Raw genomic sequence first — 14,949 nt, forward strand, 5'->3', positions numbered from 1 at the left:
TAAAAGGTGTGTGTCTGTGGCAGGGGTTCTTTGTGCCATAGATGCCTTAATAGGCTGGGGAAGCCTGTAGACCCTCTTCTCAGGATAATGTTTTTTTTTTTTTTTTTTTTTTTTAAAATTTAATCATCACCCGAGATTATTTTTTTCTATTTATCTTCAGATAGAGTGGGAAGGAGAGAGGGAGAGACACATCGACTGGTTGCTTCCTACACAACTCTGATCAGGGCATGGGACCGAACTGTAACTGAGCATGCGTCCTTGACTGGAATCGAACTTGAGACTCCCTGGTCTGCAGCTGATGCTCTAAATCACTGAGAAAACTGGCCAGGGCCAGAATAATGTTTTTATTTTTTTATCCTCACCTGGGGACATTTTTGCATTTATCTTCAGATAGAGCAGGAGGGAGAGAGGGAGGAAAAGAGAGAGAGAGGGAAACATTGATGTGAGATAGGCACATCAAGTAGTTGCCACTCACATGACCCCAACTGGGGCTGGGGACAAACTGCAACCAAGGTATGTGCCCTTAGTGGGAAATGAACCCGGGACTCTCTGGTCCACAGGCCAAACCGGCCAGGGCCAGAATAATGTTTTTAAATGCATAAAATTAAATAATATAATTATGAAGGGAACCAGTTATATAAAAAACCTTATTAAATATTAAATGTTAAATATTAAACTAATTTGTGGTATAGTAATATGTACTTCTTTTTTTTATCCTCACCCGAGAACATTTTTGCCTTCATCTTCAGATAGAGCAGGAGGTAGAGAGGGAGGAAGAGAGAGAGAGAAACATTGTTGTGAGAGAGAGAGACATCAACTGGTTGCCACCCACATGACCCCAACTGGGGCTGGGGACAAACTGCAACCCACTATGTGCCCTTAGCGGGAACCAAACCTGGGACTCTCTGGTCCGCGGGCTGACGCTCTAACTGCTGAGCCAAACTGGCCAGGGCTGTGCTTCTTTATTAACACATTAAATAAGGAAGAGCTAGCAACGATTGTATAAAATGTGAGTCCTTTTAGGGCCTATAACTCATTTTCATTGAGCCTCAAATACAGAGTAAGAAATATAAAACAGATTGTCTTTATTATTTTGTATATTTTAGTATAGCATAGCATTCAGGCAAAAATTCTTGAATTGATACATAATCATTTTCAAGATGATCCTTTTGGTTCCTACTAAATATAACTCCTCTTTTTCACTTTGTTTTTGATTAGCTTCCAGGAAGCTCGGGATGAGCTAGTTGAATTTCAGGAAGGAAGCAGAGAATTAGAAGCAGAGTTGGAGGCACAATTAGTACAGGCTGAACAAAGAAATAGAGACTTGCAAGCTGATAACCAAAGACTGAAATATGAAGTGGAAGCATTAAAGGTAATTGGTGGCAGTAGAAGCTCTGGTGTTTAATGTACTGGGTTTTATTAAATGTGAAATGTATTTTTTGTTGTTGTTAATTCTCACCCAAGGATATTTTTTCCATTGATATTTTTTAAGGGTGGGGAGGGGAACAGAGAGAGAGACACACACATCTATCTATTGGTTGTCTCTTGCCCACACTCTGACTGGGGCTGGGGATTGAACCTGCAACCCAAGACCCTTTGGTGCAAGGGCTGATGCTCTAACCACTTAGCACACCGGCCAGGTCAAATATACACATTTGTTTCATTATTGTTCATGGTCCCTTTAGTTTGGCTTTTAAAATTGCATTTTAAGAAGGAATTTTTAGGAGTATAAGGATTAGCCCCTTTTGTAGTTCTTCACCGCCACCACCACCTGCCTTAGCCAAATGCTTGGAGACTTTCGATGTCTGGGGTGTAGGTGGGTTTGTGGAAGGTGGGGGGGTGGGCAGGTAAGGGGTAGGGAATTTAAACTCAATCAGTCTACTTCTTTGTGCTCACCCTGAGCTGCCTTCAGCCTAAGAACCCAGAAGTTTCCCTACCATGTTTGGGGTTTTTGAGGCAACAGTTTTATTATACTTTTCAGAGAATTCATTATTAGATTTCTGAGAGGAGACTGGTTAAACTTTGATTAAGGCACTTGGAATAAGTGTGTAATTGTTTTTAAATATTGTGAAGAGGAGAAGGGGTACCATCAACTTGGATTGTGGGTGAATTCCTTTGAATTTCCCTCCCCTTTAACTTGGGTTGCATTCTTTATTAAAGAAAACTATATAGTAATAACACATTCTTTTTTCCTATACCCATGCCTTCAGGAGAAACTAGAACATCAATATGCACAGAGCTACAAGCAGGTCTCAGTATTAGAAGATGATTTAAGTCAGACTCGGGCCATTAAGGAGCAGTTGCATAAGTATGTGAGAGAGCTGGAGCAGGCCAATGACGACCTAGAGCGAGCAAAAAGGTGAATGCTTGTTAGAATAACCAAAGCTGGTGATCAGTGATTAAAATGTATGTCTTTAGGTTCAACCTATCACCTAGATCTTAGTCCCAGAACACTTCCTTTTGGTACTCATCACATTGAAACCAACCTAAAACTCTTATTTCCTCAGATAATACCCTTCCAAGTTTTTCTTTCTATTTTTCTTTTTTCGTTCTTTCATGTACTATTGTTCCTGTTGGCTTTTCATTAAAACATATCTCATTCATTCCTCTATCTTTTCCTCTCTGTTCTCAGTACCACCACACTTTTTGTAGGTCCTCACATCCTAAACCTGAATTCTGCAGTTATTTCCTAGCTAATCTGTCTTTAAATTTTTACTCCTTTTTATTCTCTTCTGTTTTACACTGACTGATGAATTTTCTTGAAATACTGCTTTCATTACGATTTTGCTGAATAACCTATAGTGGCTTGCTATTACTGTTGCCAAGCTTTCATATATCTGTAAATCAGTTATCTTAACTATTCCAAATTTAATTCCTCTTACTTTATTATCTGGTATTTCTTTCCTTAATAGTTGTGACTCTTAAATGCCTGACATGATGCTAGAGTTGAAAATACAAAGATAAACTAGCTACTGTCTGGGTGTAACAGGTGTGGACATGTCATATGATAAATGCTCTAGTAAAAAGTGTACAAGTTGCTCCAGGGCATAGAGCAGGGAGCAACTGAAGTAACTCTGGGGGAATTATGGAAGCAGAACCTATAAGGAGAAATAGAAGTTAACCTGGTGAAGAGAGAGATGCAGAGGCAGAGAGGCCAAAAAGTGTGTGAGGTATTACTATTTCACTTTGATTGAAATGTATAGAGACATTGCTGGACAAGATTAGACTGGAAGGTGGTTGAGGCCAGGTTGTGAAGAACCTTGTGTGCAATGTTTGATAGTCATTCTTTAGGTAATGGGGGCCTCTTGAATAGTAATTTTTTTAAACAAAGGAAAAATTTCAGATTGTGATTTCAGAAGATGATACTGAGGAAATGGAATAGAGAGGAGATGTAAAGACCATTTAGTAATCCAGGTGATGGGTGGAGAATTAAGGCGGGGGGGGGGGGGGGGGGGGGGCAGGGCAGAAGATTGAAGAAGAGCAAATGGAATTGAGAGATATTAGATCTGACTTGAGGTTTGGGAGTTTTATATCTGTAGCAGATAGCACATAGCAGGTAGTGGGCACATAGTAGGTATATGTTAATGTTCGTTGAATAAAGGAGTAAGGTGAGAAATGCAGGAAGAAAACGGTTGGTAGGGAAAAAATAAAGAGTGGGACCTGGGACTTTATATTGTAAACACATTCTTAGTTAAATTTTACGTACTCTAAAACTATTGAAAAGTTTTCCTGAAAATATGTAAACTTGATTGTAAAATCCAGTGGGGAGATATACATTTTACAATAAGTAGACTTTTTTTTAAGGAAGTTTAAGGAATTTAGTTGGGAATTTAAAAGAAAATAATATATTTAATGGCCCTAAATGATAGTAGAGACACTAAATGCTATCAGAGGTCAGAGGGAGTGAGGTCATTTTCTTTGAACTGGGCCAGGCTTTCTAGGTCAGGAAAATGTATGAGGTGAACTGACAGTTTCCTTTTGTATTACCTATTTGTACATTATTAATTTGTGGATTCTAATTATTTTTTTAGGGCGACAATAGTTTCACTGGAAGACTTTGAACAAAGGCTAAATCAGGCCATTGAAAGAAATGCATTTTTAGAAAGTGAACTTGATGAAAAGGAATCTTTGTTGGTCTCTGTTCAGAGGTTAAAGGATGAAGCAAGAGGTAAAATTTATAACCTAAATGAAACCTTACTGTTCCTAAGCCACAGTTCTAAGCTAGCTTCAGGATCAGCTTGTTAAAGCTATACATTTATATACTTTGTCAGACACTATGCTAAGTACTCTTTTTAAAATTAAAAGAAACACTTTTTTAATCCTTACCCAAGGATACTTTTGTTCCATTTTTATCTTTAGCTAGAATGGGAGGGAGGGAGGAGGGAGGAGAGAGAGAGAGAGAGAGAGAGAGAAAGAAAGAGAAAGAAAGAGAAACATTGATTAGTTGTCTTCCACTCTGAATGGGGACCAAACTCGCAACCAGGGTATGTGCCCTGACTGGGAATTGAACTGGCAACCTCTTGGTGCACAGGATAACGCTCAACCAACTGATCTATTCCGGCCAAGCACATGTTCACTTTAGAGTCTGTTCTGTTACTTTTGCATATGGGCATAGATAACTGTTCTCTTAGATTATGGCATTTTTAAATTCTAAACCATCATTTAGCCCTGGCCAGATAGCTAAGTTGGTTAGAGCATTGTCTTGCTACACCAAGGTTGTGGGTTCGATCCCCAGTCAGGGCACATACAAGAATTTATATTCTCTCTCTCTCTCTAATCAATTTAAAAAATAAATAGTATTAAAAAAGATCATTTAGACTGTAGGATTATCATGTTTACTTTCCCTAGAAATAATTGTTAAATAGGAAATTCATATTTGAGAAATAGTAATTTAGGAAGACTGTCTTTATGGCCTTTTAGATGTGACTTTGCTTCATGTATTTGCTTTCTCTGGTGAGTATTAACTACCTTTGCAACATTTTACAGATTTAAGACAAGAACTAGCAGTTCGGGAAAGACAACAAGAAGTAACCAGGAAGTCAGCTCCCAGTTCTCCAACTCTAGACTGTGAAAAGATGGATTCTGCTGTTCAAGCGTCACTTTCTTTACCAGCTACTCCTGTTGGCAAAGGAACAGAGAACAGTTTTCCTTCACCAAAAGGTTTGTAATGTCTTTTCATTTTGAACCTATGGTAGATTATCACCTTAAGAGGGTTTACTAATGAAGCAGGAGTTGCTGAAGTTTAAGCAATAATTTCAGTTTAAAAAAAGTTGATTAAATCTAGCACGTGTGAAGAAGAAGGAATTATTTTCCTAGGCCACTCAGATGTAGGAAACAAGGAGAATAATGGCTCCATTTAAGACACGAGCAGCTTAATAAATTGAGATTTTTAAAAGCAAAAGGTTTTTAAGAAAATTTTATTTTTTTAAATAAAGCAGTGATATATGTTCATGCAGAAGAATTTAAAAACAGAAAATAAAAAAAATAAAAACCATCTGTAATCTTACTGCTTGGATTTTTTTTATTGTTAGAGTGCTTATTTGTGTTTGTACCTACCTCCTTGTTACAAACAAGTTTTGTGGTCATATTTAAATACAGTTTTATTTCTTGTTTTTGTCACTTAACATATCATGGGGAGACTAGAAGCCCTTATACATGGGATGTGTAGAGACTCGAGTTACCAGACTTGAGGAAGCTTGACTTCAATAGACAGGTCCATTCTATTACATGTTTCTGTAGCTTTTTTCATGTGACATTTATTTATTAAAAAATTTTTTTAAAAGTTGATTTTAGAGAGAGAGGAAGGGAGAGGGAGAGAGAAACATTGATGAGATGATTGGCGGCGTTCTACATACCCCGCACTGGGGATCTGGCCCACAACCTGGCATGTGCCCTGACTGGGAATTGAACCAGCGACCTCTTGGTGTATGGGTCGATGCTCAACCACTGAGCCATACTGGCTGGGCTTCATAAGTGACAGTTAGAGTAACTGTTGAGTAGTATATAGAGAATATTCCTTTTGCCACCAGCCAGTGTGTTTTTTAATCCTGACAAGCAGAAAAATAATTTTGTAGCCACTAGATAGAACCTTAGAATAGAACCCTAAAGCTCTCAGTTCAGATTTAGTTTTTGCAGTGTGCAGATCATATTTCAGCTGCTTCCAGTCCCCTATACTTTGTTCTCCCCAAATGGAAACATCTTCCTACCCCCTTTTTTTTTATCCTCACCCGAGGACATTTTTTTTTTTTTTTTGCATTTATCTTCAGATAGAGTGGGAGGGAGAGAGAGAAACATCAATGTGAGAGAGACACATCGAGTGGTTGCCACCCACACGACCCCAACCGGGGCCAGGGACAAACCGCAACCGCGGTATGTGCCCTTAGTGGGAACCGAACCCGGGCCTCTCTGTTCCGCAGGCCGATGCTCTAACTGCTGAGCCAAACCGGCCAGGGCTTCCTACCCCTTTTTTAAATATAGGATTTTATCTTTCATAGTAATAGAAGATTTTCTGTCTGGGCAGTTAGTGCAGTAAATTCTCTTTATGCTGTCCAGTACAGTAGCCACTAACCACATATGATTAATTAAATTTAAATTTTTACTAATTTAATATGAATTAAAATTTTAAAATCAGTTTTGATTGCATTAGTCACATTCCAAGTGCTCAGTAGCCCTTGAATGGATAATTCATCCTCTTTTTTCCATGTTACGAGGTGAAATTAGATAAGGTATGTGAAAATGCTGAATAGTCAGAAGGTGTTACTAATTTTACTTGTTTGTGTTGAGTTTGCTGCTGAGGGCATAGAGCAGGTAGTATATAGGTTACAGCAGTCCTCAAAAGCTTTCAACGTTCATTTTTCAGAATGGTGCTTGTGTATTTGAGGCCCTCAGAATTACTAACATTTGAGAATTAACAAAGCTTTGCTTTCACTAATTAGAATTATGCAGATAAGTTCTGAAAATTCTTTGAGCATTAAAGCAGAATAGTCAGGAGCTTAAATCAAAGTTAACACCCAGAGAGGGGTGTACATTCTTTTATAAGCTCACTAGAGTTTTCATGTAAGAACTTGTGGTGGGGGAGTGTCAGTAGGACCCAGAGCTTACTCTGGCACAGAATTAAGATAGGTCAATCCTAAGGCAATAATATTTGTCCAGACAGAAACTCTTTTAGACTGGAATTGACAGCACAGATTTTCACTAACCTGAAAGCTTCTGTGTACTGGATCATTTTTGTGATCCAGTTTTGTGACAAGGAAGTGAGCATAGACATAGAAGCAGGAGGACAGAGAAATCAGAGACACGGTTGAAGAACTGATCTCTATGAAATGGTCTGTCTTTATTGCATTGTATTGATACAATGCCTGTTTCCAAAAAGCATTTCATAAAAGCACAGAAATAATACCTAAATTTGAGAATAGGGAAAACTGAGATCCAGAAATCCCTGCCAAGGAAAGTACAGCAGTCTATTTATATTACATTTGGCACCTGTTAATGCCACCCATGGTACTAGGTGCTGGGAGTATAGCAGTGAATAAGACAAAGTCCCCACCTTCAATAAGATTACATTCTGGAGGACAAGGACGGTAAACAACAGCAGCAAAAGCATTTTACATGTCCATTAGCACTCTCTAGAAAACATAAAAAATAATAGCTAACATTTATTGAGTACTTATTATGCTAGGCATTTTATTTTATTTTACTTTATTTTTATCCTCAAGGACATTTTTGCATTTAGCTTCAGATAGAGTGGGAGGAAGAGGCGGGCAAGAGAGAGAGAGAGAGTGAGAAACATCAATGTGAGAGACAACATATTGACTGGTTGTCACCCGCACAACCCCATCCGGGGCCGGGGACAAACTGCAACCGAGGTAGGTGCCCTTAGCGGGAACCAAACCTGGGACTCTCTGGTCCGCAGGCCGACGCTCTAACCACTGAGCAAAACTGGCCAGGGCTATGCTAGGCATTTTAAAAGCATGTTAACTTGCCCTGGCCAGTTTGGCTAAGCAGTTAGAGCATCAGCCTGAAGACCAAAGAGTCATGGGTTTTGTTCCAGTCAAGGGCATGTACCTCCGTTGCGGTTCAGTCCCTGTGCTCGTGTGGGAGGCAACCAGTTGATGTGTCTTTCACATCGATCTTTCTCTCTCTCCCCGCTCCCCCTCCCACTCCATCTGAAGGTAAATGGAAAAATATCCTCGGGTGAGTATTAAAAAATAATAATAATAAAAGCATGCTAATTAATTTAAACTTCATAACAACTGTATAAGGTAAGTTAATTATTAGCTTCTTTTACATGAAGGTATCTTACTCATGGTCACACAGTCATCAAATGGCAGAGATGGATTTGTATCTAGCAGTTTCAGTCAAGAGCTCTTAACCATATGCTATATTATTTCAAAAATAATTTGAAGAAATGTGCACAATTGGAAACCTTTGCTGAGGGACACGGAAGAAGAGCATGAAAATAGCATGTTCAATATCATGATTCTGAATGGGAAGACTTAATTTTGTTAATGTCCATTCTCCCCAAATCAATCAATAATTAAAATTTTTTTTATCCTCACCCAAGGACATTTCTCCATTTTTTCTTCAGGTAGAGTGGGAGGGAGAGAGAGGAACAGAGAGAGAGAGAGAAACATTGACGTGAAAGGGACACATCGAGTGGCTGCCACCCGCACGACCAACCAGGGCCGGGGACAAACTGCAACCGAGGTACGTGCCCCCTTAGTGGGAACCAAACCCGGGTCTCTCCGGACCGCAGGCTGATGCTCTAACTGCTGAGCCAAACCGGCCAGGGCTATAATTAAAATTTTTAATAATAATCTTAATAGGACTTTTTAAGTAGTCAAGTTGATTTTAAAGTTAGTGTTGAAGAGTAAAGGTGCACGAATAGCCAAGAAAAGTTTGAAATAGGTCACTAACAGGAAGAGGCTTTGCCCTTCAAGATAGCAAAATTTATTTTAACACTATAATAACTAAAGCAGCATCTTTCTGGCAGAGTGGACTAATAATTTAATGGAACTTGAAATATATAGGGAATTCAGTATATTATGGTTTTAGTGCCATTTCAGATGAGATAAGTCTTTTTCACCAAGTAGTATTCTAACAATTGGTTACCCATTTGGAGAAAAAAATGTAAATATTTCATGAGTTTAATGATCTAAGTATAAAAGAAAATTTTATGAAACCATTAGGAGAAAATATGGGGAAAGTATTTAAAATTTTTTTTTATTGATTTTAGAGAGGAAGGTGGGAGAGAGAGAAACATCGATGAGAGAGAACATTGATTGGTTGCCCCCTGCATGCCCTCCACTGGGGATTTGGCCCACAACCTGGGCTTGTGTCCTGACCAGGAATCGAATTGGCAACCTCTTGGTTTATGGGTCTATGCTCAACCACTGAGCTATACTGGTCGGGCTGGGGCACTTTTTTTTTTTTTTCATCCTTACCCGAGGATATTTTTACATTTATCTTCAGACAGAGTGGGAGGGAGAGAGAGAAAAAACATCAATGTGAGAGAGACACATCGATTGGTTGCCTCCTGCATGACCCCAACTGAGGCAGGAGATGAACTGAAACTGAGGTACGTACCCTTGGCCAGAATCAAACCCAGGACTCTTTGGTCCGTAGGCTGATGCTCTAACCGCTGAGCCAAACCAGCCAGGGCTGGAGAACATTTTTTAAAATATTGAGGTGGGTGAGCCAAAGGCTTCCTCCTCAAAACACAAAGTTTAAAGATAAATGTCACTCTCAGAAATATAACATATATAAGAGAAAGGGTGAATACCTATAATGTATTGTGCCCTTGCAAATTGATTAAAGGAAAGACAACTCAGTAGAAAAAAATGCAAAAGATAAGTAGATGATTTCCAGAAGGGAAATAAAAATTAAAACAAAATGACTGTCAAATTGTCAAAAAAAAGATGTCTAATATTATTGACACCACCATATAAATTGCTGATATTTACATAACTTTTGGCAGTCAGTATCTGTTAAGGTGAAAAGGGGCATATCATATCGTAAGATCCAGCAGTTCTATTTTTAGGAGTCTCTTCTTCAGAAATACTTATCTGGATGTTTTAAGGATATTTGTCCTTTTAGCATTATTTGTAATGATGTAAAATTGGATATAATCTAAACATCCATCAATTGGAGAACAGTTAAACATATTTGTGGTATCTCCACTTCATACTTTAGCTGTAGTTTGAAATACTATATAATTTTTTTTTACATTGAATGTATATTGTTTTGTAATAACAACAAAACCCAAATTGCATGTATAATTACTCGTGTTTTATTTTTCTCTAGCTATACCAAACGGTTTTGGTACCAGTCCACTAACGCCTTCAGCTAGGATATCAGCACTAAACATTGTGGGGGATCTCTTACGGAAAGTAGGGGTAAGCATTCAATTATTTATCACTAGATGTTTCATTTGCCAAGGTATGAATTATTTCTTAATTTGAAGTGAGGGAAGAAAAAAGGATACCTTCCCGTGGTAAAGGCTGTAATTAAGCTGAGAAGCAAAAGCATCCAGTGACCAGTTGAGGCTGATGCAGATAAACACTCCAGGGTTTGGGCTTGCTGATGTCTCTGCAGAAGGTCCAGCATGCTAAGCTCCTAAGTTTCCACTGGGTATATTTTGTGTTCTCCATGGCTGTTTCTAAAAGACCATGAGTCCTCCTTTTTTTTCTAAAATATTTCTTGCTGTATGTCTTATACTGCCACTTTATCCTGTTTTTACCATCCTTCTGGTTATCCCTGAGCTTTTTCTTTGTAGGATTTAGCATGGTCTGTGACATGACTTTCTTCTCTTAGTTGTGCTTCCCTTGCTTCTCCTTGGCCACCTCAACTTTAGTGCCATCTCCTTGGCTCTGACCTGTATTCCAGAACAGTTTGGCTTTTGAAATATTAAACTTGTTTTTCTGCTTATTCAGTTTTTTACTCTGTATAATACTCTTTGACCTTATCAAGAGAGTAGTACTCTGTTTTTTGTTTGTTTGTTTTTTAGCACTCTTCTTGCTTTTACTTTGTTCCTACTCATCTGTGATATGCACATATTGCTTACTGTGTTACTGTTGATTATGATGTTTTTGGCCATGGAGGAGACCTGCAGTCTGGATCAGTCAAGAAATTGGACTACTCCTTTCCTTCATCCAGATCACTGGAAATAATAATATAACTGTATGGATTTAAGGTTTTCTTATTTCTCTCAGTGACTTTCAACTTCTCTTTTCAGTAATCTACCCCTGAAACTTCCCACTATCCACCACCCTTTACTTATTTTTTTGTATGAGACACTTTCTGAAAAAAGTAGAAGTTGCATTATACTTTCTGTGAAGAAGAAATGGGAGGCCACGATACAAAGTCCTATGTTTAGCTTTTCTGGCTTATGGAATTATCTTTAATAATTCCATCAGATTAACTCTAAACTGCATTTTATTTATTTATTTTATTAATTAATTTATTTTTGTTACAGATGTTTCTCCTTTTCCCCCCTCTGATTCCCCCTTCCCCCCCTCCATGCCCTGTCCCCAGCTTTGCTGTCCATGTCCATTGTTCATGCACACATGCATATAAGTTCTGTGGTTTATCTCTCCCCCACCACTCCCTCTTCTGGGGATTGTCAGTCTGTACCCTACTTCTACGTCTCTGGGACTACCCCATTCCTCAGACTGTTATGTGCATATATTCCACAAATAAGTGAGATCATATGATACTTGTCTTTCTCTGTTTGGCTTGTTTTGCTTAGGATAATACTTTCCAGGTCCCTCCATGTCGTCTCAAAGGATAAGAGATCTTTCTTATAGCTGCATAGTACTCCATTGTGTAAATGTACCACAGTTTTTTCATCCATTCGTCTACCGATGGACATTTGGGCTGTTTCCAGATCTTAGCTATTGTAAATAGTGCTGCTACGAACATGGGGGTACATATATTCTTTCTGATTGGTGTTTCAGGATTCTTAGGATATATTCCTGGAAGTGGGATCACTGGGTCAAATGGAAGTTCAATTTTTAATTTTTTGAGGTAACACCAAAAATATGGAATGCTTCACAAATTTGCGTGTCATCCTTGCACAGGGGCCATGCTAATCTCTGTATCGTTCCAATTTTAGTATATGTGCTGCTGAAGTGAGCACTCTAAACTGCATTTTAAAGTTACTATAAAGAATAATGTGCACAAGTCATTCATACAGTATGTAATTTTTCCTTCTAAGATAACCATTTTTATCTAATTTGTTGTAAGAGTTATGATATTTGCCTCTATAATTTGAAATAATGTGTTTATTTTATGTATCTTGACTTACTAATTTTAAACAAAAAGATGAGGAATTTAACTCATCCTCCCAGGTTTTTTTTGTTCTATTTGTGTTTTTTTTTTTTTTTTTTTTTTTTATCCTCACCTGAGGACATTTTTCTATTTTTTGTTCAGGTAGAGTGGGAGGGAGAGAGAGGAACAGAGAGAGAGAGAGAAACATCGATATGAAAGGAACACATCGAGTGGCTGCCACCCACACGACCGACCAGGGCCGGGGACAAACTGCAACCGAGGCACATGCCCTTAGCGGAAACCGAACCCGGGTCTCTCCGGACCGCAGGCCGACACTCTAACCGCTGAGCCAAACCGGCCAGGGCCAAGTTGCTAAAATAATGCTTATCTTACAAGGTCATTACCTCTCTTCTGTTTATTGGTCATTGTTCTTTTGTTATAGGAAAGGAGAAGAGAAAGAAGTTTATTTTTATTGCTGTTTCTTAACAGTTTGTATTGAAATTATGGGGGAGGATTTTTAAAGTGTATATGTTATCTGTGGATTAAATTTACCTATGCATTCCCAATCCCTTAGTGTCATGGATAATAGGAATGGACTATTTTTTGGCAGGGAGAGAGGTTTGAGTTGGTCAAAGTGTTTCTGGGGAGGGGGAGTTGGTGATATCTGTGTGTGATGGAAATAGATGAGGAACTCCTCCTGTTTTCTGCATGTCATCTGTTTGTAGAGCTTGGCATTGGCCAGGTGTTGTGATGACAGGTGCTAAGAAGGGCACTCAATTTAGAGGTAAATGCTAAAAGGTCTGGTGTCATTTTCAGGTAAATTATTTAATTATAGACAAAAGGTATCAGTTAGACATTTACACTGTGTTCTAAGAAATAGAATAGCTTTTAACTTCATATGAGGTGTTGTAAATGCTCTTATCCATTTAAATGCATTAGAAATAACTAAACTGAAATGCTATAGAAAGAATTGACTGCTTTAAAAAACTCTCAAGTGATATTTTTGCATTTTTTATAGTGTTTCTTCCCAAAACAGCCCCCTACCACACAGACCCACACTCACCCCTAACTAACCAACTAACAAAACATTACAACTCAGAAAGATGTAATGAATGGGGTCAAGAGACTTGGGGTCTGTCTCTGTCTGCTTGTGTCACAATTATCTTATGTGAGTGAGGATTATATTTGTATTCCTCAGTAATACTGAGAGGATAAGTAAAATATTCTGAACTCATTAGAAAGGGAGTCAGCATGAATATTTCCTTTTTCTGCTAGAAAGGTGATTCATTTGGGCTCAAGTAGTCACCATTATCAACTGAGAGAATCAGGTTTGAGTCTCAAAATAGGAGTGGTTTGAAATGTAGATTTTTATGTGCAGTTACTGTTTTGACAACCAAATCATTTCTTCTTCCCTTTGTAGGCTTTAGAATCCAAATTAGCAGCTTGTAGGAATTTTGCAAAGGACCAAGCATCACGAAAATCCTATATTTCAGGGAATGTTAACTGTGGGGTGATGAATAACAACGGCACAAAGTTCTCTAGATCAGGGCATACGTCTTTCTTCGACAAAGGGTAAGTCTTGGAAATTTAAAATAATTTTTTGAGTAGTAAAGTTACACATTATTAAGTGAGTTTATTCAAGCTTTGAAAAGTTAAACTCAATTTGATAAACCTGCCTGAAGCCTGTTATCATTCAGATCTCACGGGACATGAAATCTGTTGTTGTCTTCTAGTCCCCATGGAGTCTGTTGCCCTGGGAACCCTGACTCTGAAGCGTCTGTCCTGGAAGCAGACTCTTGAAAGGCAGCAGTGCTAGGCTCTGGGGATTAACAATGCCTGTGATATAGTCCTTGTTCTCAAGGCGCTTACAGGCTAGTAGACTTTCCTAGCAAGTACAGGATGGGGCAAAGGTAGGTTTGCAGTTGTTTGTTTGGACAATAATAAATAATAATACAAGAATAAACTGTTTCACATACAACTGTAAACTAACTTTTGCACCCCCCCATGTTTGTGAAGGGTAGAAGAGAACACCGTAGTTATGTATATATGCAAACTCTGAAACAAATCTTCTGTCTGAAGATTTAGAAAAATATAAAACCATTGAATTAAATATAGTTTAGGAGATACAAATTTTGTATGATGTGAAGATAGTTTTTGGGGAATTGAGAATTTTAAAATTGTCTTAAGATTGAAGCTGTGATACATCTTTAATGCAAAAAAATTTCAGTTGGTACAGAAGTACATAAAGTAAAAAGTAAACATTTTTTGTTTTCACACTGTCTTTGCATCTTGACAGTTATTTCTAGGCATGTAAAATCATATTTTTATGTATCTTCTGTAAGCTTTTAAAATTTATGAGATTTACTCTGCAACATGCCTATCATGATTTATATTGCCAATATCTTTTCATGTCAGTACATATTGTTCTACCTCAATTTAAAAAATAAAACATTGCATGGTTATACTCTATTATGGGTGTGCCTTAATTTAGGTAACTAGTTCAATAGTTAAGACCTATGGTCTGGGGATGCTGACCATGTTACCTAAGGTAGCTGTATTAGGACAGCACGGGGGCACCGTGATCCCTTGCCCTGTCTCTGTTTGAGTCATAGAGGCTGCTCTTTCTTGTTCTGTGAAAGCAGTGCAGATACAACTCTAGAAATTTCATAATTTCTTAAAGGC

The 14,949-nt window shown here is 38.2% G+C and overlaps 1 protein-coding gene and 1 non-coding gene across 6 annotated transcripts in view; one reads left to right on the plus strand and one right to left on the minus strand.

The window, feature by feature from the left end:
• NDEL1 (nudE neurodevelopment protein 1 like 1) overlaps nt 1–14,949 on the plus strand; it is a 52,364-nt gene that overhangs the window by 28,438 nt on the left and 8,977 nt on the right. For all 5 annotated transcript variants that reach the window (XR_004960263.1, XM_036267718.1, XM_036267719.1 and 2 more), the window contains exons 3-8: nt 1,219–1,372; nt 2,211–2,359; nt 4,032–4,168; nt 4,987–5,160; nt 10,303–10,394; nt 13,688–13,839. Coding sequence is in view for 4 of the 5 variants with exons in the window: in XM_036267718.1 (XP_036123611.1) it covers nt 1,219–1,372; nt 2,211–2,359; nt 4,032–4,168; nt 4,987–5,160; nt 10,303–10,394; nt 13,688–13,839 (858 nt within the window). In the remaining variant the exon portion in view is untranslated. The remainder of the gene's footprint in view (nt 1–1,218; nt 1,373–2,210; nt 2,360–4,031; nt 4,169–4,986; nt 5,161–10,302; nt 10,395–13,687; nt 13,840–14,949) is intronic.
• LOC118635209 lies at nt 12,033–12,136 on the minus strand. Its single transcript, XR_004960532.1, has one exon. It is a non-coding gene; the product is annotated as a U6 spliceosomal RNA (small nuclear RNA).

The sequence above is a fragment of the Molossus molossus genome, unplaced genomic scaffold (genome assembly GCF_014108415.1).
Source record: "Molossus molossus isolate mMolMol1 unplaced genomic scaffold, mMolMol1.p scaffold_m16_p_19, whole genome shotgun sequence".
In the NCBI taxonomy this organism is placed as follows: Eukaryota; Metazoa; Chordata; class Mammalia; order Chiroptera; family Molossidae; genus Molossus; species Molossus molossus.